Source organism: Petaurus breviceps, unplaced genomic scaffold, assembly GCF_028583685.1.
Source record: "Petaurus breviceps papuanus isolate PSGF00001 unplaced genomic scaffold, PetGlider_PUasm1.0 186, whole genome shotgun sequence".
Classification (NCBI taxonomy): Eukaryota; Metazoa; Chordata; class Mammalia; order Diprotodontia; family Petauridae; genus Petaurus; species Petaurus breviceps.
The window spans coordinates 2,936,354-2,963,371 of NW_027185798.1; the positions used below are offsets into that span (position 1 = coordinate 2,936,354).

The window sequence follows — 27,018 nt, forward strand, 5'->3', positions numbered from 1 at the left end:
TCACAACTCTGGGAAGCAGGTGCTATTATTATCTCTATTTTGCAGATGCAGAAACTGAGACAGAAAAAGGTGACTTGCTCAGGGTCGCACAAGTTGTCAGTGTCTGAGGCTAGAATAGAACTCTGTCCTTTCTGAATTCAGGTCCATCACTGTGCCACCTAGTTTAAATTTATGACCTTCTGGAATATAGTGAGTGTCCAGGCTTTTACAAAAATCCTGATGTTCATCTGTCCAATGATTTCAATGATTTCCCTTTTATCTGTTTTCCAACTCAGTTTTAAAAATCAGATATTGTACATTTTCTTCAAGTTATTTTTTCCAATCTTTTATTTTTTTCTATTTCTATTTCTTTCTGTCTCATGGAATCATTGATTTCTTTTTACTCTGTTTTAGCTTTTAGGGTTTCCAGTATTTGGATAATGCCATCTTCTCTTCTAAAGTATTTATTCTTCTTCCAAATTTTTCTTCCAGAGATTTTCAGTTTTTTAATCTCTTGCTTAATTTCTTCCAAGTATTCATGTAGTCTTTGTGAAAAAATAAATTTTCCCTTAAATCTCTTCTTGCAGTTAGAGCATTATTTTTGGCTACTTTGGGAAGATCTCTAGATTTGCAATAATTTTTTTAACTAGTTGTATTATTCTTTGGTTTACCCATCTCTTAAGCTTTAGCTCCTTAGATGGAATATTAGGTTCTGGTTGGTCTCAGACTAAGTCTCCTGGGTTTCTGTGCTGACAGGGAATTGAAAACCAAGATCCATGAGGAAATAGTAAGAGTGACATCAGCTGCATTTATCAAGTTCAAGTCCCTACACTCATGACACTGACAGATTTTGGAGATGATTGTTGAGACATTTTGGGTGATGTCTGAATGATTATGGAGTATAGGAGAAGAGTCAAAGGGCTGCATGGAGGCAAATATTGTCCTGATTGAGAAAAAGGGGATAAATGTCAATTCTTGGAACTACAGGCTAGAGAACATTAACGAAAATTGTTGGAAAGATTCCAGAGCGAAACAACGAAGGGATGGTTTGTAACCAATTCGAAAAGGAAACAACAAATCACTCATATAAAACAGGGGCTCATTAAAAACGAGCCATGTCCAAACCACCCCAGGGATCCTGTTCCCCAATCTCCTGCTGCCAGGTTCTACTTTGAGCTTGACATTCACTGAAATTGCTAAATCTCTTTCCAGACTAATTGCTGTCTAGACATGCTCCTGCTATTTTGACTTTTTTTGGCACCCAAGTTTAAGACTTTGAATTTTTCTCCTTGAAATATGATCTTAGTAGATTTGGCCAAGTAGTCTAGATCATAATCACTTCTTTTTCATTTTGTCATCCAATAGCTACCTTTCCTATCTTTGCATCATGTTCGTATTTGATTAGCATACATCAATGTTTTATCCAATTCACTGACAAAAATGTTACAGAGCAGAGGACTAAACTTAGCTCTGTGGATACTCCACTAGATATCTCTGTATAAAATAACGTGACCTAAAACTAATCAGGAGTTCTCTGGGTTTGGACATTACTCTAGTTGTCCACTGCCTAGCTCATATGCCTTCCGTCCTGTTGTCAGGAACATCATGAGAGATTTTGTTACATGATTCATGGGAATATATCTACAGAATTTCCTCGATGTGTTAACCTAATAATTGTGTCAAAAATTAGATACATCTGTCTGGAACTGTTTCTGATGAAGCTATGTGAGCCCTGTGTGATAATGTTCTTTTCTAAATGTTCACTAACCAATTCTTTATTGATACGCTTTTGAATTTAGATAGCAGTCAAATTCGAGATGATTGGCCTATAATTCAGACTCCATTCTTTCTTTTTTTTTATTTTTTGAGAATTGAGACATTTCTCCATTCATTGTTCTACAGTATGTATCTCCACAATCTTCAAAAAGATTAACAGAGTGATCACACTCATCTCTTCTCTCTGTACCATGGAATATGGTTCATTTAGACCTGCTGACTTTATATGTCAAGTGAAAGTCGAGTACATTTATCTTCATTTTATTTTCTCGGTTTTCAACTTCCTATAAGCCATTTTCTTCTGTTATTGACAGCACACCGACAATTTTTCTTGGCAGGAAAATGGAAAGGAAAACAACAGGGAAAAGCTTCTGACTTCCCTCTGTTATGCCTTATCCTTGTCTTTTCCACCCTGAGCAGTGATTCTACCCTTTTTTTGATTCTACTCTTTCCCACAAGTCTGTCATTTGAACTTGTACCCTGACCACTTAAGGCCCTGGAGCCAAAGCTCTGGGCCCTACGGGTTGTCACGTTGGTTTCATCACCAATTCTTTATGGGTCTATTCCACCTGGACTCAAAGAATTTCACGCACAAGTGATGGAAAAATTGAGAACGTGGGCTATAATACTTTTCTAAGCAGTGGATCACAAGTTATCATCATTTCCTAATTCTTTTTAATGATAAGAGTCTGGGTAAAATACCCGTAAAGCTTATGATAAGGCTTGAATTTGTTAGTTTGAGTGATAGAGATGAGTTATACATGGGATACATTCAGGCGATGCTCTACAGAATGCCAAGTCTATTACATATACTGTTCATGTCCATTTTTCAATTTCAATGATATTAAAGGTTAGTTGCCGGGGAAACCAGGAAAATCACCCTTGTTGTTGTTTTTTAATTAAATGAGTTGCTTTATAAAACATTGCAGATGTCATAATTGTTAACATAACAATTTACCAAACTGTAGTAACTGTTGCGGTTTGCTAAGCATGTTTGTAAAGGAAAGGAAATGCCAAAACCCTGTGAAAGTTGTTGCTTCAGCCTAGGAGAACAAAGGACGTTTTGTTTCTCAGACATTTTAAATCAGTCAAATAAAACAGGTCAAGAATTTCCCCCCTCTTAAGAGCTGTATCAGTAGAAATATTCCAGTAAATATAAACTAGACTGTTTATGCACTCGAAATATCACAAGTTGGATTTTGCCGAATGCAATAATGGAGACATTACCTCTGCGACTTCAAGGTTGGTGGTTTTTGGTCATTTAAATTTTTAAATGTCAAACTAGTAGCCATTTGAGGCACAGTATCCTTACTCTGAAATAAGCAGTCTTCCTTGCAACGTATTTTTTAAATCCTCACACTCTACCTTAAGACAAAGCAATTTTAATACTTGGTGCACACCCACATGCCCTTGTTGCAAACTGCTTTTGTTGACAAGATATGAAGTAGTTCAAGGAAGTATGGTTAAGGCTGTATTATTGAATGGTGCTGGTAAATACTACACTTTTTTTTTTTGTCATGTTGCAACTATTGTTTCCAATTTAGTGACTCCGCTGCCCTGGAACCAGATAGCAACAGTGACATTATTAGGAATTTTTTTTTTTTTAAGCAATCGGGGTTAAGTAACTTGCTCAAGGTTACACGGCCAGGTGTTTCTGGGTGGGTGCTAAGTGTCTGAGCCCGGATTCCATCCCCAGGTCATCCCGACTCTGGGGCTGGTGCTCTTACTCGCTGTGCTACCTGGCCGCCCCTAGGACTTCTTTTACTGTGATTTAGTAGCAACCGAGTTTCCCAATTTTCCCTCCGCAACAAGAACCAAGTTCCCCATTGCATTAGCACCGAAGTGTCAAGGGTTTAACTAACCAGCACAAAGATACTGCACTTTTGATTGTAGCATTTGGCAGAGCTGAAAGGAAAGGAAGTTGAGCTGCATGGTTGTTGAAGGGACTGTGGACAACAGAAGACAATGGGGAGAAGATGCAATGTCACACGAAGTCTTCAAAGTCTTGCACATATTCTCCATCATAGCCACCACAGTCCGCAAGATCATCTTTCATTGTAGCCTTTAATCCCCCTCCAGCAACCCACACCTTTCTTCTTTTTGGCTTTGCTTTGCTTGTTTTTCACTGCATTGCATTGTCAACGAATTGGTAATCTTTTTCAAATCATCGATTTCCAATGAAATACACACATCTCGAAATAATGCTTCCAAGAAACTGGCGTAATATAGAGATTTTTCATACTGTGTAATTTTATCTTTTAGTAACTTGCCAAACTCTGTGAAGTCATCTCTTGAAGAGGAGCTCATGGCATCTATACCACAGATTGTGTTATTAACACCAAAGGTTTCTTTTGCTAATTCAAGGTCTGCCTCTTCCTGTACTTTCTTTAGCCGTAGTTTATCTGCTAATTGTTCTTCTGGTGTAAGCTCTTTAGATTTTTCAGGCTCTTTCAACTTTTCTTAATTTTTTCTTGTCTTTTCTTCTGTTGCCGTTCTTTCTCCTTGATTTTTTTTCCTGCTATTTTCTTCTTTTCTGAAACTTTCCTTTCTGATTTTACCTCTGTCTCCTCTTTTTTTTTCTTCATCATCATCATCAGCCCTCTTTTCCTTGACGTCATCCTCATCCTCGCCTTCCCAGCGGTCCCCGCCGGCCGCGACCCCGCCTTCCGCACCGGCTTCTCCACCTAGAACGTGTCCGCCTCCCAGGAGTCCGAGTACTCCGCGGCCGCTGCCATCTCGGGCCGGGTGTGTGTGAGTGCGAGAGGGAGAGAAGGGGGAAGGAGAGCGCCCACCTTTCTTGTTTTAAAGCCCTGATGCTTATGTTTACACTTTATATTTACAAATTTTGGACTTGACCCATCTGATTTCTGACAGGAATTGCAAAGAGTTTCAATCCAGGGGGAAAAATGTAACCCAAGTCCCCAAATCCATTAGTATGAAATTCTCATTCCCAGAAAAGAAATCTCACAAAAGCATAAACCAGAAAAATGGGAAAATACCTGACAATAAGGTTTTTTTTTTTTTTTTTTTTTTTAAGTTTACCTGACAGTAACTTGAAAAAAAAAAGAAAAAAAAAAAAAAAAATCAGTGGTGAGGGGTCGGGAGAACAATAGGAAAGACAGGTTATAAATTCATAAAGAAAACAAAAAAATTTATTTAAAAAAAGAAATGTAGGTGATGTAGAAACAAAGTATACCAATAATATTTATTTTAAAACTAAGAAAAAGAGAAGATGGGCAATAAATTAAAATGGAAGTTTCAGGGCAAACTATTGTACCTTCAATTCATTTGTATCCTTGGTTAAAAAAATGAGTTTGTTCTCATTTGTGGCATTGTCAGGGCTTGAACCAGTTGAAGGGACGTTGGTGGGAGTGATTGCTTCTTCTTTCTTCTCCTTTGAGGAGAGACAAAGAGAAAAAAGACCATAAATATGGAATACAAGAAATATTACCATCAATAGCGAATACAAATGAAAAAGAATGGAAGCAACAAGGAAAACATCCTACAGTTTGCTAAGGCACTTTTCTCAGTGTAAGCACATCTACTGGAGACCAAAGGTCTGAAATGGCTTATCCTGGGGCTCCTCAGGCTACTGTCCATGCTTACATATACAGGCTGTAGGCCATAAGAGTAGAAACTGAGGTACAAACAATACATGAAAAATGAAAGATGGGATCAGATACAAACAAAATCCTTGGTAGTAAAGTATTTTGGAAGCCATTGCTTTGAGTGACTTTGGCCATGAATAGGAAATCAAGATGGTGTGGTATCTATACTCACTTCTTTCTTATCATTTGATTCATAAAAAAGAATAGTAGAAACAGGAATGTGGACGTGGAAGAGCAAATATCAAGGAAAAATTAAAAGCCAGAAAAAAATGGAATAATTTTTTGCTTGTTCATTAAAAAAATTAAATTTATTTTCTTATTCTGGACTCAAATGACAAAAAAGAGTAGCACAAAAGGAGGACTACCCATGAAACCACCAATCCCCACTTTCTTTTTTATCAAAAAAGTATAAAATAAGTTCCACGTGTTACTTTCAATAGTGCCCTGCTTTGCTCTGCTTCCTTCTGAACTTCCTTCACTGGTCTCTTCTGTCCATTTAATGGTCCTTTTTTTTTTTTTGCTTCATGATTTCTAAATTTCCTTTCTACCACGTTGTCCCACCAAAAGAAAAAAAAGAGCCACAAGAGAAAGGAGGGAACCCTCCCCCCATTGTAACAAATAAGTATAATCAAGCAAAATGAATCCGTATAATGGTTATGCCCCCAAAGTACGCCCTTTCCAGCATCTTGAATTCATCATCTCTCTGTCAAGAGTTGGGTAATATGGTCATCAAGTCTTCAAAGTTTTTTTTTTCCCTTAGAGCTTTTTCCTTCCTGCTTCTGCTCACTTTATACTACCCAATACTCTTTGAAATAATATCTTTCATCATTCCTTATGGTGCAATAATACTCCTTTATATTCATATACCACAATTTGTTCAACCATTTCCCAAATGTCAAGCTTCCTTTTAAATTTTAATTCTTTGATTCTCTCTTTCTAGTTTTTCATTTTAATTCCCCTTCAGGATCAGGAATTTTGTTTTTCTTGTAGGTATTCCTTCCCTGGCATCATCCTTTCCTTTAACAGCCATCCCTGCCCCCTTGTTTCCCTGATGGATTTTATATATGTCTGTACTAAACTGTTTCTGTCTTCATTCTTTGTTTCAGATAACAATGAGATTCAACTAATGCCTGCTCTTCTGATGCCTTCCTCCATGTTTGTATGCTGTTTTGGTCATTCTCCACAATTAAGAGACATAGTAGGTCCCACCCCCTTCTTTCTCTTTCATCGCTAGTATATTCCCTTTTCCTCCCCTTTTCTTTTCCCTCTTCAGTTCCCCAGAACAGAATTCATCCATTGCTAAATTCTCTGTTTCAATCATTTAACTCTCACAATGACTTTTGATGACATTACAGTTCTGATGGGACGTTTGTTTGCTCAATTAAACACACTTTTCCAGGTTTCTCTTGACTCTTGTATTTGTATTTCAAAGTTCCTATTTATATCAAGCATTTTTGTCAGAAATCTTTGAAAGTCTTATGTTCCATTTTCTTTTGAAATCTTCTTAGCTTTTAAGGGAAATTATTCTTGGGTGTAAGACTTTTGCCATTTAATATTATATTCCAAGATCTCTTGTTTATGGTAGAAATTGCTACATTTTGAGTTTCCCTTATTATGGCTATGTAGTACTTGAATTACTTCTTTTTGGTGACTTCATGGTTGTAAGAGCTCTGGATTTTGGCTTTGACATTTCTGGAACTTTTTCTTTTGTGGTGTTTTTCGGGAGATTGATGCATTTTCTAAATCTTCACATAATTGTTTGGTTTCTTAAGGTTTACAAAGTGCTTTGGGAATATTATCACATTTGATTCTCACCTCAATTTTATGATGGAATTGCTATTATTATCATCTCCATTTTACAAATTAGGCAACTGAGACAGACAAAGGTTAAGTGACTTACCCAGGATCTTATAGTTGGTAAGTATCTAAGGCTAGAATTGAACTCAGGTTTTCCTGAATCTAGGTCCAGAGTTTTGTTCACTCTACCATCTCATCCTAAGAGATTTAAGCAGTGAATTTCCAGGCTTATAAAAAAATCCTATATTTTATCTGTCCAATGAGCTTTCCTTGACCTGTTTTCCAACTCAATTTTAAAAAAATAAAAAAAAATCAGATATCTTTCATCTCCTATTTTTTCTTCCAATGTTTTTCTTCTAATGCTTCTTTTTGGGGTTTAATTTCTTTTCATTCTACTTTAGTTTTTAGAGTTTCCAGTACTTGGGAAATGACCACTTCTTTTAAACTATTTATTCTCCTTCTAAATCTTTTCTCCAGAGCTTCTTACTCTTTTTTAAAATTCTCTTGCTTCATTTCTTCTCAGTATTTACGTAGTGTTTGCAAAAACCCATTTTCCCCTTGAATCTCTTCTTGGAGTTGTTATAGAGTCATTTTTTACTTCTATTGGGGGATATCTAGATTTTCATTACACACACACACACACACACTCACACACACACACACATTTAACTCAGTGGAGTCTTCTTCGGTTACCCATCACTTCATCTTCATTTCCTTAGGTGTAATGCTAGGTTTTGCTCAATCTCAACCTAGGTGCCCTGGGTTTTTGTGCTGACCTCTACCTCCCAGGGTTGGATCCTCCTTTATATCTGAGGTTCAGAGCACTAAATATTTAGGTATTTCATGGAATCTTATGTCATAGTTCAAGATACCTGGAGCCCTGGGCACCTAGACTATGTCAGTATGAGCAATGTTGTACTAGTGGTCCATGATTCTTTCCAGAGCTTCTAAGGTCCTCATTTGGGAAATCACCTTGGAGCTTTCTTGGGGGGAACCTCCAAGATACATCTAGACCTAGGCTATCTGTGACCCTGAACCATATTTGGTTATATAGGGAGGATGTTGGCTTGTTTGCCTCCTCTTGTACTGGCTTTGTGATTGCCCCCTTTCCCATTGCCTGTGGGCTTCTGGTTGAAATTTTCTTTTTTAATTTCTGCAGTGGAAGACACCACCTATTCCTGGTACTTATTGGAATTCTTTTTTTGCCCTTTTTTTTTTTTTGCTTTTTTGGAGGATAGTTGAGGTTAAGTGACTTGCCCAAGGTCACACTGCTAATTTTTGTGTTAAGTGTCTGAGGCCAGATTTGAACTCAGGTCCTCCTGACTCCAGGGCCAGTGCTCTATTCACTGCACCACCTAGCTGCCCATCTTATTGCAATTTTTAATCTTTAAAGGTCTAGAGAGAATTTTAGGTTTTTGTTGAAGAAGGAATGTGAGGCTTGAGTGACTTGCAATTTTCTTGTGCAATAGGCAGTAAAACTTTCATAACTATGTTATAGTAGAAAAAAAAACTGAGTATTAAAGAGTTCAAATACTTTGCTTAAGATTACACGTCTAGCATGTGTCTGATCCCCTCCACATCCAGAGATCTTTCTACCATATGGTCAATTTAACATTTATTTGCCACCTACTGTAAGCAATGTTATGTATTAGGTACTGGGGCCCTACAAAGATTAATGGCACACTGAGTCTGCCTGCAAGGAGCCTGAAATCTGGAAGTTATGATACTAAGTACCAAGTTATTTATTTTTTTAAGGAAAGGGGTAGTTAAAATATAAGTGAGAAATGTGACCTTGGGCATGGAGATGGAGAGTGTTTTTGAATCAGAGATTTTTGCAATGAGTGTGGGAAGTTTGGAAAGAGATTGAGATTTAAGATGAAACAACAGTCTTGGAACTAAAGGAGATGGATTTTTCTTTCCTTTCCTAGTGACTTAAATATAGAATTTGAAGTTGGAAGATCATTTCAGCAGTCTAAATGAAGTTTTGGCTCTGATTTATTTTAATTTTAAATAGAAGTGAAGAGGGAAACCAAGGATTCCTGTTTGGGATTCCAGGTGACGTAGGGGATACAGTGTCAGACTTGAAGTCAAGATGACCTGAGATGAAACCCTACCCCAGATGCTTACTAACTATGTGATCCAGAGGAAGTCACTTAGACTCTCTCAGCTTAAGCTTCTTCATCTGTAAAATGGGTATAATTATAGCACCTACATCAGAGGGTTGTTGGGAGAAACAAATCAATGAGACTATATCTATCTATCTGTCTGTTGGTCTGTCTACACACATATATGCATACATATATGTCTTCAAGTCTTAAAGTGCTAAATAAAACTTAGCTGTAGTTATGGGATAGATGGTAATGGATCTTACCCTTCTCTTCTCCCCCAAGGGACAAAAATTACAGATCTACTCAATTCCAAGGAGGATGATGTTTGCATTGGTACAGATAGAACAAAAATTTTGGAAAATATTCCAGAGTTCAGTAATAAGAGGATTACTTGTAAGCAAGTAGAAAGGGAAGCAAAATCATGGGCCTATTACCAAAAGTCATGTCCCCATTACTCCAGTTAGGCTGTCCCCCAACCTCCTGTGTCTTTGACTCTGTAGCCAGGTGTTATACAGTGCTTGACTAAAACTGCTAAATCTTTTTTCAGACTTATTTCTGCCTAGATGTGCCTCTCCTATCTTGACTTGATAAGTTGGATTCTTTTCATTCAACCTTAAGATTTTGAATTTATCTTCTTGAAATATGATTGTAGGAGATTTGGACAAATATTCTAGACTATAAATCTCTCTCTTTTTTCAGATCAGCTACTGTCCTATCTTTGTGTCATCTTCAAATTTGATTAGCATACAGCAATGTTTTATCCAATTCAGTGATAAAATGATTATATATTATAGGGTCAAACATAGGCCTATGGGCACTCCACTAGGGACCTCTGTATAATGTCACATAGAACAAGTTATGTGGTTCTCTGGGGTTGGTCATTTACCCAGTTGTCTTCTCACCAGTTCACATCTCTACCACCTTGTTGTTAGGCATATCATGAGACATTCTCTGAAAAGATTCATTCAGATCAAATTAAACTATCCATAATATTTCCTTGATTTATTCATCTAATAACTGCTGAGAAAAAAGAATATTAGAAAATATTTCTCTGAGACTTTTTGTTTGAAAATATTCACTAATCAACTCCCTATTAATAATATTAACAATATCAGATTCAATATAATTGGTCTATAATTTCCCTCCCCTTTTAAAAAAAAATTAGATTTTTCTCTTCTGTAGTATGCATATCCAGGCCAGTTAGTAGCATAGTGTATAAAAAGTACTGGGCCTGGAGTCAGACATACCAGAAAGACTAGAGTTCAAATCTGAACTCAGACACTTGTTAGCTGGGTGACCCTGGGCAAGTCACTTAACTCCTGCCTGCATAAAACTGGAGAAGGAAAGGGGAAACCACTCAAGCATCTTTGCTAAGGAAACCCCATGGGCAATTAGCCTGCGGGGTCACATGACTGAATGACATAACAACAAGTATGTATTTCTAGAATTTTTCAAAAGAATTGATAGTAGCTCAATGATCATGTCTGCTTCTTGCTATGATTCTAGGATGTGGTTCATTTAGACCCACTGACTTTAAATCTCAACTGAAAGTCAAAAGTAATTTTATTATCAATTTTTCTTGGATTTCAACTTTTTAAAAGCCCCTTTTCTTCCATTATTGACAGCACACTGATAATTTTTTGGGGAGAGGAAAACGGAAAAAAAGTTAGTTGAAAGCTTCTGACTTCTGCCATGCTTTATCCTTGCTTTTTCCACCCTGAGCAGTGATTCTATTCCTTCTATGATTTTACTCTTTTCCACAAATCTATCATTTGAACCGGTACACTCATGGCCTGTTGCCCTGGAGCCATAGTTCTGTTCAACAAGGAGAGTCACATCAACTTCATGATCAGTTCCCTATAGGTCTACTCCATCTGGACTCATAGGATGCAGAGGTGATGATACAAATTGAGGACATGGATTGTAATGCTGTCTTAGGGAGGTGCCCAAGTTACCATCGTTTTCCCGTCTTTAATGACAGGTTTCTGGGTAAAATGCCTTTAAAGTCTATGCCAGAGCTTGGACTTGTTGATTTGAGTGATATAGACTATCCATGCCTGGGATATATGTAGGTGATGCCCTGTAGAGTGCCATATGTACTTTTTATGTGCATTGTTTTATTTTAGTTTTTAACATTACAGAAGATTAGTTACCTGGAAGACCAGGAAAATCACCCTTATTGTTTTAAAGAGCTGATTCTTGTATTTATAGTTACCCCAGCTTACCTTTGCAAGAAACTATAAAGAGTTTCAACCCAATGGAGAAATGCGACCTAAGGCCCCAAACCAACGGTGTGAGACTCTTTACTTATTGATGGAGATCCGTGCTCCTTGCCTGCTTGAGAAATGGGGCAGAAATGGATAGAGTAGGAGAGAACTTCACTTTCATCACTATCTTCTTTTTTTGAGTTTTTCTTCAATTCACTGGAGGCTGTCTGGGTATTTTTGGCTCTTAACTTTGAAAGAGAAGATAGATGATGCCAACCCCACTTCAGGTTGCTGAAGGAGAAGACTGGGGAGAAGCCAACATGAGAGGAGTTGGCAGTCTCCATCATGTCTCTGTCCCCAACTTGCTACATCAGAGACTTGGAGAAACTTCCCCTCAGCCGAGATCTGGGACTCACTCTTGATTGAGCTGAGTTACCTTGTTCCCAGTTGGAGAGCTTCCTCAATTTTTATCATGGTATATCTTTTCTTACATACTTGGTTAACTTCTTTTAAATATACTTTCTCTAATTTCAGTTTGGCTATCAAGTTGGCTCACAACCTAGGAGTCACCTTCGACTCCTTATGATCTCTCACATGCCATATCCAAGCAGTTGTGAAGACCCGTTGATTTAAACTTTGCAACATCTCTCAAAGGTACCGCCTTTTCTCCTCTGATGGTGACACCACCTAGTGCAGACCCTCCTCACCACACACCTGGACTAGTGTAACAGCTGCTGGGGTGGGGGGGGCCTTCCTGCCTCACATCTCTCCCCACTCCTACCCATCTTCCATTCAACCACTCAAGTGATTTTCCGAAAGTGCTGGCCCAGTCATGTCAAACTCCTCCCCCAATACCCCATTCAAAAAACTCCATTGGCTCCCCATTCCCACTAAGAGTAAACAAAATGCTTGTTGGCATTCAAAGACCTTCATAACCTGATGCCTGCCACCTTTCCAGTCTTCTTACGCCTTACTTCCCACCACATACTCTTCAGTCCAGTGACACTGGTCTCCTGACTGTTCCAGGCACAAGACCCTCCATCCCTTGGGTCTGGGCATTTTCTCTGGCTTTTCCCCATGCCTGGAATGCTCTCCCTCCTTCAATCGGATTACAGACCTCTCTGACTTCCTTTTAGTCGCAATTAAAATATCACCTTTTACAGAAACCCTTCCCTAACACTTCTTAATTGAAGTGCACTCCCTCTGTTACTAATTCCCCATTTATCATACATATACGCATCATATATATATGTCTGTATGTATATAGTCAGCCAGCATATATTTGTTTGCATGATGTTTCCCTTATTAGATTGTGGGCAGGGACTGCCCTTTGCTTCTTTTCATATCTGCAATGCTTAGCTCATTGCCTGGTACATAGTAGGTGCTTAATAAATGTTAATTAAATTGAATTGAATTGCATAAATGGGTTTCCTTACTAATTGCTACATGTGTTCATTGCAGAAGAGGTATTTGATGGGAAAGGGGTTAAGCCTTGGATATAATTCTTGGCATCCAGTCTTTCAGAAGTCAACATGAATATGAAACCATATACCCTAGGCTAACAATTTTTAAGGGAGCAGAAAGCTATAATTTTGCCCTGTACCACAGCTCTTTGAGGGGAAGGGAGTGGCCAGGCTTTTGCCCCACCCCACCCCCACATCCTGATTCCTTTAAATCTCCCTTGGAGAAAGATGGGGGAGAAGAGGATAGAGAAGTCTATTCTGTGTCACTATTAGTCACACAACTTCAAGCCTCATGTGAGGGGCAGCCCTTGCCACATTTCCAAGCAGGACAACTTTGGAATGTGGTCTTTGCTTCCAATTCACTGAAACCTCTGAACAAAGATAGTGATTAAATCAAAGAAAAAAAATCTGACAAAATCTATGATGTAAAAAAATTCTAGAGGTAAAAATAATCCCAAAATTTAACTTTTGAAACTACTAGAAATGATGGAAAACTACCAGAGGGTCAAGTAAATTAGAAAAGAAATGTAAATAAACAAGACATGCAATTGGGGGAAGCCATAGGAGGGACAAAAATTTCTAAACTAAATTTATTTCATAAAAGAAATCTAGGTAATGTAAACATAAAACAATAAAATTTATTTTAAAAATAGAAAGAAGATGAGCAAGAAACTAAAAAGGGAGGATTCAGGGAACGCTACCGTACCTCCAATTCATGTGCATCTTTGATTGAAGGGATAGGTTCCACATCGTTTATGGCATCATTAGCGCTTGAAGCAGGGATTTTGGTGGACATGCTTTCTTCTACCTCTCTTTTCTTTGAGGAGAGACATAGAGAAAAAGGATCATTAATATTTAACATGATAAATATTGCTATCAATAACCAATACAACTGAAACAGAATGAAAGCAACAAAGATAATATCCTATGGTTTGGCAAGCACTTTCCCTAGAAGTAATTGGTCCATTAGACAACAAGGAAGATCTTGACAGAATTTTCCTGAGGCTCATGAGGCTGCTTCCCATGCTTGGCTTCATCTGAGCTTATGTATACAGGCTGCAAGTCATGAGCAGAGGAAAAACTGATGTACAAAAAATGAAAAATGAGAGATGGGAGAAGAAAGAAAACAGTTGGTTTTCGTGACTTTGTCCATGTATAGGAAATCAACATGATGTGGCATCTGTCCTCATTTCTGCTTTTTCATTTGATTAAAACAAAGAAAGGACTAAACAGAAAATGGGAAAGTAAAATTGAAATATAGAAAGGACCGTTACATTTTTAAAAATTTAATTTTATTCTGAATTGAAGTAACAAAAAAGAATATTTCTGTATATACAATAGCACAAAGAGGGCAGCATGTAAAAATATTAATCTCCACTGCATATAATTTAATTTTTAAAAAAGTGTATCTTTCCCATGCTGTTTTCAAAACTATTGTTTGCCTGTTCATTCTTCTGAAGTTCCTTTACTCTTCATTTCTGTGCATTCAAAATATGCTTTAATCATCTTTTTTTTGGAACATTACTAGTCCTAATAACTCCTTCTACCATATGCAACACTAAATAAAAAGCCCCACAAAAGAAAGGAGAGAAAAAACTCCTTGTAACAAATAAGTAGAATCAAGCAAAATGAATCTACCTAATGGCCAGGCTCCTCAGATATATGTCTCTTCCTCCATCTTGAGTCCATCATCTCTCTACAAGTGCTGCAGTATGGTCTTCAGGAAACATTATTGATTAATGAGTCTTGAAGATCTTTTTTTCCTTTCAAGCTGTCCTTGCTTCGGTTTATTTTCCTCTGTGTCAGTTCATACCACCTAGTACTCTCTAAAATAATATCATTTAGCATTTCTTACGGTGTGGTAATATTCCTTTATATCAATATACCAAAATCTGCTCTGCCATTTCCCTATATTCTCCTCTTCTGAAAAAACTCTTTTGTGACTCTCTTATTTGAAATACTTAAATCCATTCTACCTCTCTTCCACCTTTTCCCTTTGACATCCTCTCTCTAACCCTTTAATTTATATTTTTTTCGCTACCATCCTAACACACTCGACTCAACTTGTGCCCTCTGTCTGTGTATACTCCTTCTAGTTGCCTTATTAGTGATAAAGTTCTTAAGAGTTTCAAGTTTTATCTTGTAAGGTAGAAATGTAAACAGTTTAACCATAATGAATCTCTTATGTCATCTCTTTCCTGTTTCCCTTTTTATGCTTCTCTTGAGTCTTGTGCTTGAAAATCAAATTTTCTGTTCAGTTCTGGTCTTTTCATCAGGAATGCTTAAAAGGCCTCTATTTCATTAAATATCCATGAATTTTTGCACCCAACCTTAAGACTTCTAATTTATCCCCATGAAATATGAACTTAATAGATTTAGCCAAATATTGTAGCTTGCCAATCTTTTTTTTTCTTTTTCATTCTGGTATCTAGCAGGCCATTTGACTTTAAAACTATCTGTCATCTTCCCATTTGACTAGTTTGACAGCCATGCTTTTATTGAACTCATTGATAAAAAATTTACATAACAGAGGACCAAACATAAATATGTGGGTTAGGAAACATAAAAGGCATACATTTGTTGTAGCTTATATATCTTTTTACATTCTGGCATATAGCAGGTTATTTGCTTTTTAAACTCTGTATCATCTTCAAATGCATTTTGTATGCCAATCAGGCTTTTACACAAATCATTGTGAAAAGTATTACATAACGAAGGGCCAAACACAAAACTGGGGTTCACTAGGGACCTCTGTACCAGATGACATAGAAGCATTTATGAGTTTTCTTTGTTTTGGCTGTTAATAAAATTTTCTATTGATTAGTTCACTTGTTTTTTTTTTATCTTATTGGCAACAATAGCATCATCAAATGATTCACTAATATCAACTTAAGCTGTCCATAAACTTCCTTTAATTATTTAGGGTAATAATTGTGTCAGAAAAGAAGGAAATGTAGGAATATATGTCTGGGACAGTTTATGATGAAACTATGTGAGCTTTGTTTGATGATCATTTTCATTGGTAAATATTCACTAACCAATTCTTTATTGATAAGTGATGGGTAGACATTTGCCCCCTACTCTTCTGTAATATGTATCTCCACAGTCTTTAAAAAGACAACTAACAGTAGCTCAACAATCCCATCCACTTGTTATTTCTTTGTCCTGGGATATTTCATTTACATGACTGGGTTCATTTATGTGGGATGGTTCATTTATACCTGTGGATTTTAACTCTCAACAGAAAGTTAAGAGTATATTGAACATCACTTGACGTTTCTGGGATTTCAATTCTTTATTAGCCACATTTCTTCAACCATTTACCATTCACAAATAATTTCCTTTGGCAGGAAAACAGAAACAAAACCTCCTGGCTTCCTTGTCACCTCTTGTCCTTGTCCTCTCCACCCTGGCAGTGGTTCTTTCCCCTCTTTCATTCTTTCCCTCAAATCTCTCACTTGAGTTTGTATGCAAAATGCCTAAGGCCCTGGTGCCATAGTTTCCAAGAAGGACATCTTTGGAATGTTATTTCTGCTCCCACTTCTACTGCCACCTCTAAGTAGAAATAGTGATTAAATCAATGGAAAAAAATCTGATGAAAGCTTACTATGTGAAAAAGTTGAAAGGTAAAAACTGTCTAGAAACACAACTTTTAACATTACTGGAAATGATGGGAAAATTCCATACAATAAACAAGCTGAAGATATGCAAAAATGAAACATTCAATTTGGAGAGACAGATTTTAAATTCTTGCAAAAACATAAAATGTATTTTATAAAAGAGATGTAACTGACAAAACAAAATAGAACAATTAAATTTATTTGAAAAATAAAAATAAGAGAAGGTGGGAAATAAAGTGGAAACTTCAGAGAACACGACTGTACCTTTAATTCATTTGCATCCTTGATTGAAGAACTGGGTTTGGCATCAGTTATATCATCTTCAGGGCTTGGACTAGGGATGGTGCTGGATGTGTTTTCTTCTTCCTTCTTCTCCTTTGAGGAAAGACAAGGAGAAAAAAAAGAACATAAATCTTGAACACAACAAATACTACCATCATTAGTCAATACAATTGATGCAGAAGGAAGCAACATGGACAACATCTTAGGGTTTGGTAAAGCACTTTGCCCAAAGGAGATTGGTTCACTGGAAACCAAGAAAGGTCTCAGTTAGATTTTCCTGGGGCTCTTCAGGATACTTCAAATGTTTAACATCAACTCAGCCTACATATACAGGTTGTATATCATGTGTAGATGAATCATTGATGTATAAAAAATGTAAAAAGAGAGATAGAATGAGTTACAAACCATTGGTTTAATGACTGTCCATTAATGGAAAATCAAGATGATATGGCATCTATCCTCATTTCTGCCTTTTCATTTGATTAAAGAAAAGGGTAGAAAGAGAAAACAGGAATGCAGAAGTGGAAGAGCAAAGCAAAACTGAAAAATAGAAGACACTGATAAGTTATTTTTAATTTTCTTTTTTAAAATTAATCTCATTTATTTATTCATTTATTCATTTATTTTTAGTTTTAAACATTCATTTCCACAAGAAATTTTCTCCCTGTCTTTCCTCTACCCCACCCCAAGATAGTGAGCCTATTGAACACCCTTCCCCCAATCTTCTGTCTCTTATATCCTCTCCCATCCCCCTACCTTTCTAGTAGGGCAAGCTGGATTTCTATATCCCAGTGCCTGTATATCTTATTTCCCAGTTGCATATAAAAATATTTTCTTAACCTTTGTTTTTAAAACTTTGATTTCCAGATTCTTTCCCTTCTTCCTTCCTCACACACCCCCACTGGGAAGACGAGCAATTCAATATAGGTTGTACATGTGTACGCAAAACATTTCAATAGCAGTTATATTGTGAAAGACTACATTTCCCTCCATCCTATCCCACCCCTTACTTATTCTATTTTCTACTTTGACCCTGTCCCTTTTCAAAAATGTGTGCTTCTAACTACCCTCTCCTCCAATCTGCCCTCCCTTCTATCATCTCCCCTCTTATCCCCTTCCCCCCTACTTTTCTGTAGGGTAAGATACCCAACTGAGTGTATATGTTATTCCCTCCTTAAGCCAAATTCAATGAGAGTAAGGTTGACCCATTCCCTTTCACCTTCCTGCTCTTCCACTCCCTTGTAACAGTTTTCTCTTGCCTCTTTTATATGAGATAATTTACCCTATTATATCTCTCCCTTTCTCCTTCTCCCATTATATTCCTCTGTCATCTATTTATTTTTTAGATATCATCCCTTCTTCTTCAGGTGATCTTGTGCCCTCTGTCTTTGTATACATGTACACAAATATACACAATATGTATTTATACACACATACACCCTCCCATACTTACATATATATATATGTGTGTGTATACATATATATATATATACACACACACACACATATATTCCCTGTAACTAACCTCATATTGAGAGAAGTCTCATGAGTTACAATTATCATTTTTCCTCATAGGATGTAAATAGTTCAACTTTAATAAGTTCTTTGTGATTTCTTTTTCCAGTTTACCTTCTCATGCTTCTCTTGCTTCTTGTATTTGAAAGTCAAATTTTCTGTTCAACTCTTGTCTTTTCATTAAGAATGCTTGAAAGTCCTCTATTTCATTGAATGACCATATTTTCCCCTAAAGCATTGTACTCAGTTTCTCTGGGTAGGTGATTCTTGGTTTTAACCCTAGCTCCTTTGACCTCTGGAATATCATATCTCAAGCTCTGTGATCCCTTAATGTAGAAGCTGCTAGGTCTTGTATTATTCTGATTTTGTTTTCATAATACTCAAATTATTTCTTCCTGACAGCTTGTAATATTTTCTCCTTGACCTGGGAACTCTGGAATTTGGCTATGATATTCCTAAGAGTTTTGTTTTTGGGATCTTTTTCAAAAAGCAACTGGTGAATTCTTTCAATTTCTATTTAGTTCTTTGGTTCAAGAATATTAGGGCAATTTTCCTTGAGAATTTCTTGAATGACTTTTTCTAGGCTTTTTTTTTTATCATAGCTTTCAGGTAGTCCAATAATTTTTAAATGATCTCTCCTGGATCTATTTTCCAGGTCAGTGGTTTTTCCAATGAGATATTTCACATTGCCTTCTATTTTTTCATTTATTTGGATCTGTTTTATAGTAACTTGATTTCTCATAAAGTCATTAGCTTCCATTTGCTCCAATCTAACCTTGAAGGAATTATTCTCTTGAGTGAGTTTTTGAAACTCCTTTTCCAACTGGCCAATTTGGCTTTTTAAGGCATTCTTCTCCTCATTGGCTTTTTGGGCCTCTTTTGCCATTTGAGTTAGTCTATATTTTAAGGTGTTATTTTCTTCAGCATTTTTGGGTGTCCTTTAGCAGGCTTTTGACTCATTTTTCATGGTTTTCTTGCATCATTCTAATTTCTCTTCCCAATTTTTCCTCCACTTCTCTTGATTTTCAAAATCTTTCTTGAGCTCTTCCATGGCCTGTAATCAATTCATGTTTTTCTTAGAAGCTTCTGATGCAGAAGTTTTGACTTTGTTGTCTTCTTCTGGTTCTATGTTTTGATCCTTTTTGTCCCTAAGGAAGGATTCTATGGTCTGATTGTGCTTCCTATGCTTGCTCATCTTGCCAGCCAATTGTTTGACTTTTGAGCTCTTTGCTACAGTAAAACTCTGCTTCCAGGGTGGAGAGAGCTGTGTCCCAAATTGCTTGGGTTTTTGAAGTTGTCAGAGCTATGAGGAGGGTGCCCTCTCTACAGCCACCACAAGCTCTGGCACACTAACTACACACCCCAGGACCACCACCCAAGACTGTGACCCAAATCCAAGCAGGTCAAAGCAAGAGGGATTACCCTCTGAATGGTTGTTTGGTCCGCCTATGATCAGCAGGCCAGGAGCTAAGGAGGCGGCCATTCAGCAGTAGCTGCAGCCATGCCTCTGCCACCTCTTACCCCTGGGGCAGGGGCCGGACCGTGCTCTTCTGTCTCCCAGTTCCACTGACCTTTTACTTTGTCTTTGGTGTTTATGGGTTGAGAAGTCCAGAAACTGCCACAGCTGCCAGAGATTCCCTCTCCTGAAGTCTGCTCTGGCCTGTCTGGACTGCCAGTCAGAGCCACCCCAGGTCTGGGCCCATGTGGCTCACATGGGACTGTTCAGCCCCCAGCCTGGTGAGACAGACCTTTCCTGCAGGCCTGCCAGATTGCTTCCAGGGGGAGATTTGGTTCTCTCTGGCTCTAAAATTTGTTTACAATCATATTTACAGGTATTGAAGTGGTTGGAGTGGGAATTTAAGCAAATTCCTGCTTTTACTCTGCCATCTTGGCTCTGTCCCCCAATTGATAAGTTAAAAAAATTGATTTTATTTTATCAGGAGCAGACTATGTTAAGGATAGTATATATCTATATACGTATATGTGTATGTATTTATCTATAGCTATAGAGAAATATATCTAAACTTTATTGTAGCCTTGGGGTGGGGAGGGGAAAAAAGAACAAAGTAAAAAAGTGCACAGCAGAGAAAAAAAGAAGACTTACAAGGAAACAAAGAAAAGAGGAACCATTCACAACACCCCATGTATTATTTACCATACTGGTTTTCTTGAGATGAAAATTCATTGTTACATATTTTGAATCCTCTTTTATGTTTTGCTACACACACAGCATGCTTTTTTCCACTCTTACTTTGTATTTAAGTTCCAAAATTTAAGTTTATGATATGTTTTTGTTCTCTTCTCTATTCTGTATTTGTGTTCTGGTCTCTGAGTCTAAAATAAAGTTTTTTAAAAGATGCTTCTGAAATTCTTTCACTCTTCTGTGCTTTTAAAATATGTTTTAATCACCACTATTCCTAGTATATCCTTCTACCCCATTGCCTCACCAAATAAAAAGCCCCACAAGAGAAAGGAGAGAAAAAACCCCTTGTAACAAATAAGTAGAATCAAGCTAAATGAATCCATCTAATGGCCAGGTCCCTCAAATATATGTCTCTTCTTCCATCTTGAGTTCATTATCTCTCAACCAGAGTGGCAGTATGGTCCTCAGGAAACATAACTGTTTAATGGATCTTCAAAATTTTGTTTTTCCTTTCAAGTTGTCCTTCTTGCTTCTGTTTATTTTCCTCTGTGTCAGTTCATACTAAACAACACTCTCTAAAATAATATCAGTTAGCATTTCTTCTGGTGTAGTAATATTCCTTTATATTAATGTACCCAAATGTCTTCTGCCATTTCCCTACATTCTCCTCTTCTGTAAAAGTTCTTTTGTGACTCTTTTATTTGAAATACTTTACCCAATTCTATCTCTCCCTTCCCCCTTATCCCTTTGACTCCCTCTTTCTCACCCTCAATTTTATATTTTTGGTTATCATCCTATCCTACTCAACTCAACTCATGCCCTCTGGCTATGTACACTCCTTCTAACTGCCTTATAAGTGATAAAATTCTTAAGAGTTCCAAGTATTATATTGTCAAGTAGAAATGTAAACTGTTTAACCATACTGAATCTCTTATGTCATCTCTTTCCTGTTTACCTTTTTATGTTACTCTTGCTTGGGTCTTGTGTTTGACAACTAAATTTTTTGTTCAGCTCTGTTCTTTACATAAAGAATGCTTCAAGTCCACTATTTTGTTAAATATCCATGAGTTTTTGTACCCAAGTTTAAGACTTTTAATTTATCTCCATGAAATATGAACTTAAGAGATTTAGCCAAATCTTGCAGGTTGTCAATCATTTTTTTCTTTGTCATTCTGGTATCTCAAAGGTTATTTGCCTTTTAAACTATTTGTAATCTTCCCATTTGATTAGTTTGACAGCCATGATTTTATCAAACTCATTGATAAAAATTTTACATAACAGATGACCAAACATAAGTATGTGGATTAGGAAACATAAAAGCTTGATTGGCATAAGAATGTTGTAGCTTATATTTCTTTTTCATTTTGGCATCTAGCAGGTTATTTGTCTTTTAAACTTTGTGTGATCTTCAAATTCATTTAGTATGCCAACCAGGCTTTTATACAAATTACTGAGGAAAGTATGACATAATGGATGTCAAACACAAAACTTGGGTTCACTAGGGACCTCTGTACCAGATGACATAGAAGTATTTATGAGTTTTCTCTGTTTTGACTGTTAATACAATTTTCTACTGATTAGCTCACCTCTTTCCCAACTTGTTGGCAACAATATAATTATCAAATGATTCACTAATATCATCTTAACCTGTCCATAAACTTCCTTTGATCATTTAGTATAATAATTGTGTCAAAAAAGAAGGAAACATAGGAATATCTGTCTGGCACAATTTATGATGAAACTATGTGAGCTTTGTGTGATGATCACTTTCATTGGTAAATGTTCACTAACCAGTTCTTTATTGATAGGTGATGGGTAGACATTTGCTAACCTACTCTTCTGTAATATATATCTCCACAGCCCTTTCCCCCATGATCTTTTAAAAGACAACTCAGCAATACCTTGATCAATACTTATTCTGAAAGACTCGTGATGGAAAATGTTATCCCTCTCCAGAGAAAAAGCTGTTGGAGTCTGAATCCAGGTAGAAGCAGAGTTTTTTTAAACTTCTTTTTTTTTTCATTTTTTCCCTTTGGTCTGTTTTCTTTCACAACATGACTAATGTGGATCTATGTTTTTTTTATGATTGCACATGTATAACCTCTACCAAATTGTCTTCTCAATGAGGGGAAATGGGAAGCAAGAAGGGGGGAAATTTTGAAATAAAAATTGTAAAAAATGAATGTTAAAAACTATTTTTACCTGGAGTTGGGAAAAATATTTTTAAAAAGAAAAAAATTAGGAATATATTTCTGTTCCTTTTTCTAATGAAACTATGTGAGTTCTGTGTGATCATCATTTCCTTTAGTAAATGTTCAGTAATCAACTCATTATTGATAGGTGATGGACAGAAGTTTGCCCATCTACTCTTTTATTGTATGTATCTCCACAGTCTTTTAAAAGACAACTATCAGTAGCTCTACAATCCCATCCACTTGTTCTTTCTATGTCCTAGATTGTTTCATTTACATGGTTTGGTTCATTTAACATGGGATGCTTCATTTACACCTGTGGATTTTAACTCAACCAAAAGTCAAGAGCATATTGATCATCACTTGACTTTTCTTGGATTTCAATTCTCTATTAGCCACTTTTATTCAATCATTTACCATTCATGGATAATTTTCTTTGGCAGGAAATCAGAAACAAAGCCAGTGCTGAAACCTCCTGGCTTCTTTGTTACATCTTGCCTTTGTCCTCTCCACCCTGGCAGTGGTTCTATCCTTTCTTTGATTCTACCCTTTCCCTCAAATCTCGGACTTGAGTTTGTACCCTAAATGCCCAAGGTCCTGGAGTCATAGTACCCAAGAAGAACATCTTTGAAATGTTATCTCTGTTCCCACTTACACTGACACCTCCCAAACAGAAATCAGTGGAAAAAAATCTGATGAAAGCATATGACGTGAAAAATTTGAAAGGTAAAAGCTGTCCAGAAACACAACTTTAACCATTACTGGAAAGCACGGGAAAATACCAGACAAAAAATAAATTGGAGAAGAAATGCAAACATGAAACATTCAATCTGGAGAGTGAATAGTAGGAGGGACAGATTTTAAATTCTTGTAAAAACATAAAATGTATTTTATAAAAGATGTAACTGATGTAAAATCAAAATAAAACAATTAAATTTATTTGAAAAATAAAAATAAATTGATAGTAGAAGCCTCAGTGTACACTACTGTACCTCTAATTCATTTGCATCCTTTGCTGAAGAACTGGGTTTGGAATCAGTTATGGAATCTTCAGGACTTGGACTAGGGATGGTGGTACATATGTTTTCTTCTTCTTCCTTCTCCTTTGAGGAAAGACAGAGAAAAAAGACCATAAATACTGACCACAACAAATATTACCATCAATATTCAATGAAACTGATCCAGAAGGAAGCAACAAGGACAATATCCTAGGGTTTGGTAAAACACTTTCACCAAAGAAGATAGGTCCAGTGGAGACCAGGAAAGGTATCAATTGGATTTTCTTTGGGCTCTTCAGGTTACTTCAAATTTTTAACTTCAACTCAGCCTACATACACAAGCTATTGATCATGTAAATGAAACACTGATGTATAAACAATGCAAAAGGAGGGATAAAATCAGATACAAAGCACTGGTTTTTGTGACTTTGTCCATGAACAGGAAATCAAGATGATGTGGCATCTGTCCTCATTTCTGCCTTTTTATTGGATGGTAAAATGGTAAAACAAATGGTAGAAAGAGAAAACAGGAATGTGGAAGTGGAAGAGCAAAGCAAAATTGAAAAATAGAAAAGACTGATAAGTTTTTTTAATTAATTTAATTTTGGGGTGGCTAGGTGGCACAGTGAATAGAGCACTGGCCTTGGAGTCAGCAGGACCTGAATTCAAATCTGGCCTCAGACACTTGACACACTTCCTAACCATGTGACCTTGGGCAAGTCACTTAACCCCAATAGCCCTCTAAAAAACAAAAAAATATATAAAAATAAAATTAATTAAATTTAATCAGGAGTAGAATATGTTTGGGAAAGTATATATCTATATGCATTTGTTGTGCATGTATATATCTATAGCTTTAAAAAATATTCAAACCTTACTGTTTGGGGGTTTGGAGGGAGGGGACAAAGAACAAACCAAAAAAAGGGTGCAGCGGAGAACAAAAGAATACTTAGAAGGAAGCAAAGAAAAGATGAATGAACAATTCACAACACATTGTGTATTATTTATCATATAGGCTTTTTTTTTTTTTTGCTTTTTGGAGGGCAATTGGGGTTAAGTGACTTGCCCAAGTCACATGGCTAGTAAGTGTTAAGTGTCTGAGGTCAGATTTGAACTCAGGTCCTCCTGACTCCAGGGCCAGTGCTCTATTCACTGTGCCACCTAGCCACCCTACATATGGGTTTTCTTGAAATGAAAATTTATTGTTACATATTTCAAATCCTCTTTAATATTCTGCTATGCACGCAACATGCTTTCTCCCCTTTCTTACTATGTATTTAAGTTCCAAAATTTAAGTTTATTATATGTTTTTGTTTCTTTTCTTTATTCTCTATTTGTGTTTTCTCTTTGAGACTAAGATAAGGTTTTAAAAAATCAATTTAATTTTATTCTGAATTTAAATAAGAAAAAAATTTATTTCCACATATACCATAGCACAAAAGAGGGCAGCATAGAAAATTTAACCTCCACTTTTTTTTCAAAGTGTATAATACATTTACTTTATTTTCAAAACTATCATGATTTCTTACTCATGCTTCTGAACTTCTTTCACTCTTCTATGCATTTAAAATATTCTTTCATCACCTTTTTTGAGCATTACTATTTCTAATATCTCCTTCTACCACATTTTCTTGCCAAATAAAAAGCCCAAAAAAAGAAAGGAGAGATGTGAAAAATTTGAAAGGTAAAAGCTGTCCAGAAACACAACGTTAAACATTCCTGGAAATTATGGGAAATGCCATAAATTGGAGAATAAATGCAGAAATGAAACATTCAATTTGGAGGGTGAATAATAGGAGTGATAAATTTTAAATTCATGTAAAAACATAAAATGTATTATGTAAAACAGATGTAACTGTTTAAAAGCAAAATGAAACAATAAAATTTATTGGAAAAATAAAAATAAGAGAAGGTGGGTAATAAATTGAAAGCAGAAACTTCAGGGTACACTACTGTACCTCTAATTCATTTACATCCTTTGCTGAAGAACTGGGTTTCGCATCAGTTGTGGCATCTTCAGGGATTGAACTAGGGATGGTGGTGGATGTGTTTTCTTCTACTTTCTTCTCCTTTGAGGAAAGACAGAGAGAAAAAAGACAATAAATCCTGAACACAAAAAATATTACCATCAATAGTTAATACAACTGATCCTGAAGGAAGCAAGAAGGACAAAGTCCTTGGTTTTGGTAAAGCACTTTCTCCAGAGGAGATTGGTCCATTGGAGACCAAGAAAGGTCTTAACTGGATTTTCCTGTGGCTATTGAGGTTTCTCCAAATGTTTAACCTCACCTTAGTCTATATATACAGGTTGTAGGTCATGTGTATATGTAACACTGTTGTATAAAAAATGCAAAAGGAGATATAGGATCACATACAAATCAATGGTTTTATTGAATTTAGTGGCTTTTAGTGACTTTAGTGAAAATCAAGATAATGTGGCATCTATTCTCATTTCTGCCTTTTCATTGGATTAAAAAAAATGGTAGAAACAGAAACCAGGAATGTGGAAGCAGAAGAACAAAGCAAAATTTAAAAACAGAAAACACTAATAAGCTTTTAAAAAAATTATTTAAATTTGGTCAGAAGTAGAATGTATTTGGGAAAGTATGTATATATATATATATGTACGCATATATGTGTATGTATTTGTGTATTGTGTACAGCTATAGAGAAACATATTTAAACCTTAATGCAGCCTTTGAGGGTGTGGGGGAAGGAAAAAAGAATATAGTAAAAAAGTGCACAGGAGAGAAAAAAGAAAACTTACAAGGAAGGAAAGACAAGATGAACAATTCACAACACACCATGTATTATTTCTTATACAGGTTTTCTTTTTTTTAAAATTAATTAATTAATTAATTAATTCATTCATTTATTCATTCATTTATGTATGTGTGTATAGATGCATCTATTTATTTTGCCTTTTGGAGGGCAATTGGGGTTAAGTAACTTGCCCAAGGTTATATGGCTAGCTTTTTGGTCTGGGTGTTAAGTGTCTGAGGCCAGAACCGAACTCAGGTCCTCCTGACTCGGGGGCTGGAGTTTTACTCACTGTGCCACCTAGCTACCCTTAAATTTATTTATTTTTAGTTTTCAACATTCATTTCTTTTGTTGTTGTTGTTGTTGTTTTTAATGTTTTATTAACTTCTGATTGACATCATTCATTTCTGCCAGATTTTGAGTTACAAATTTTTTCCCCATTTTCCCCCTACTTACCGCCCCAAAATAGCAGTCCCACAGGATATCCCCTCCTCCAATCTGCTCTCTCCCATATTTTCTCCTATAACCCTTTCGACTTTTCCAATAGGGCATGGTGGGTCTCTATGCCC

At 36.4% G+C, this 27,018-nt stretch overlaps 1 protein-coding gene and 1 pseudogene across 1 annotated transcript in view; both read right to left on the reverse strand.

Annotated features, from left to right (window-relative positions):
• Nucleotides 1-3,375: 3,375 nt before the first annotated feature.
• Nucleotides 3,376-4,495, reverse strand: LOC138162323 (eukaryotic translation initiation factor 3 subunit J-like; annotated as a pseudogene).
• A 528-nt stretch (nucleotides 4,496-5,023) lies between these two features.
• DGKG (diacylglycerol kinase gamma) overlaps nucleotides 5,024-27,018 on the reverse strand; it is a 76,941-nt gene continuing 54,946 nt past the window's right edge. The window contains exons 14-18 of the mRNA XM_069089139.1: nucleotides 25,647-25,757; nucleotides 23,683-23,793; nucleotides 16,823-16,933; nucleotides 13,645-13,755; nucleotides 5,024-5,149 (exon numbers count right to left, since the gene is read on the reverse strand). Of these exons, the coding sequence (XP_068945240.1) occupies nucleotides 5,024-5,149; nucleotides 13,645-13,755; nucleotides 16,823-16,933; nucleotides 23,683-23,793; nucleotides 25,647-25,757 (570 nt within the window). The remainder of the gene's footprint in view (nucleotides 5,150-13,644; nucleotides 13,756-16,822; nucleotides 16,934-23,682; nucleotides 23,794-25,646; nucleotides 25,758-27,018) is intronic.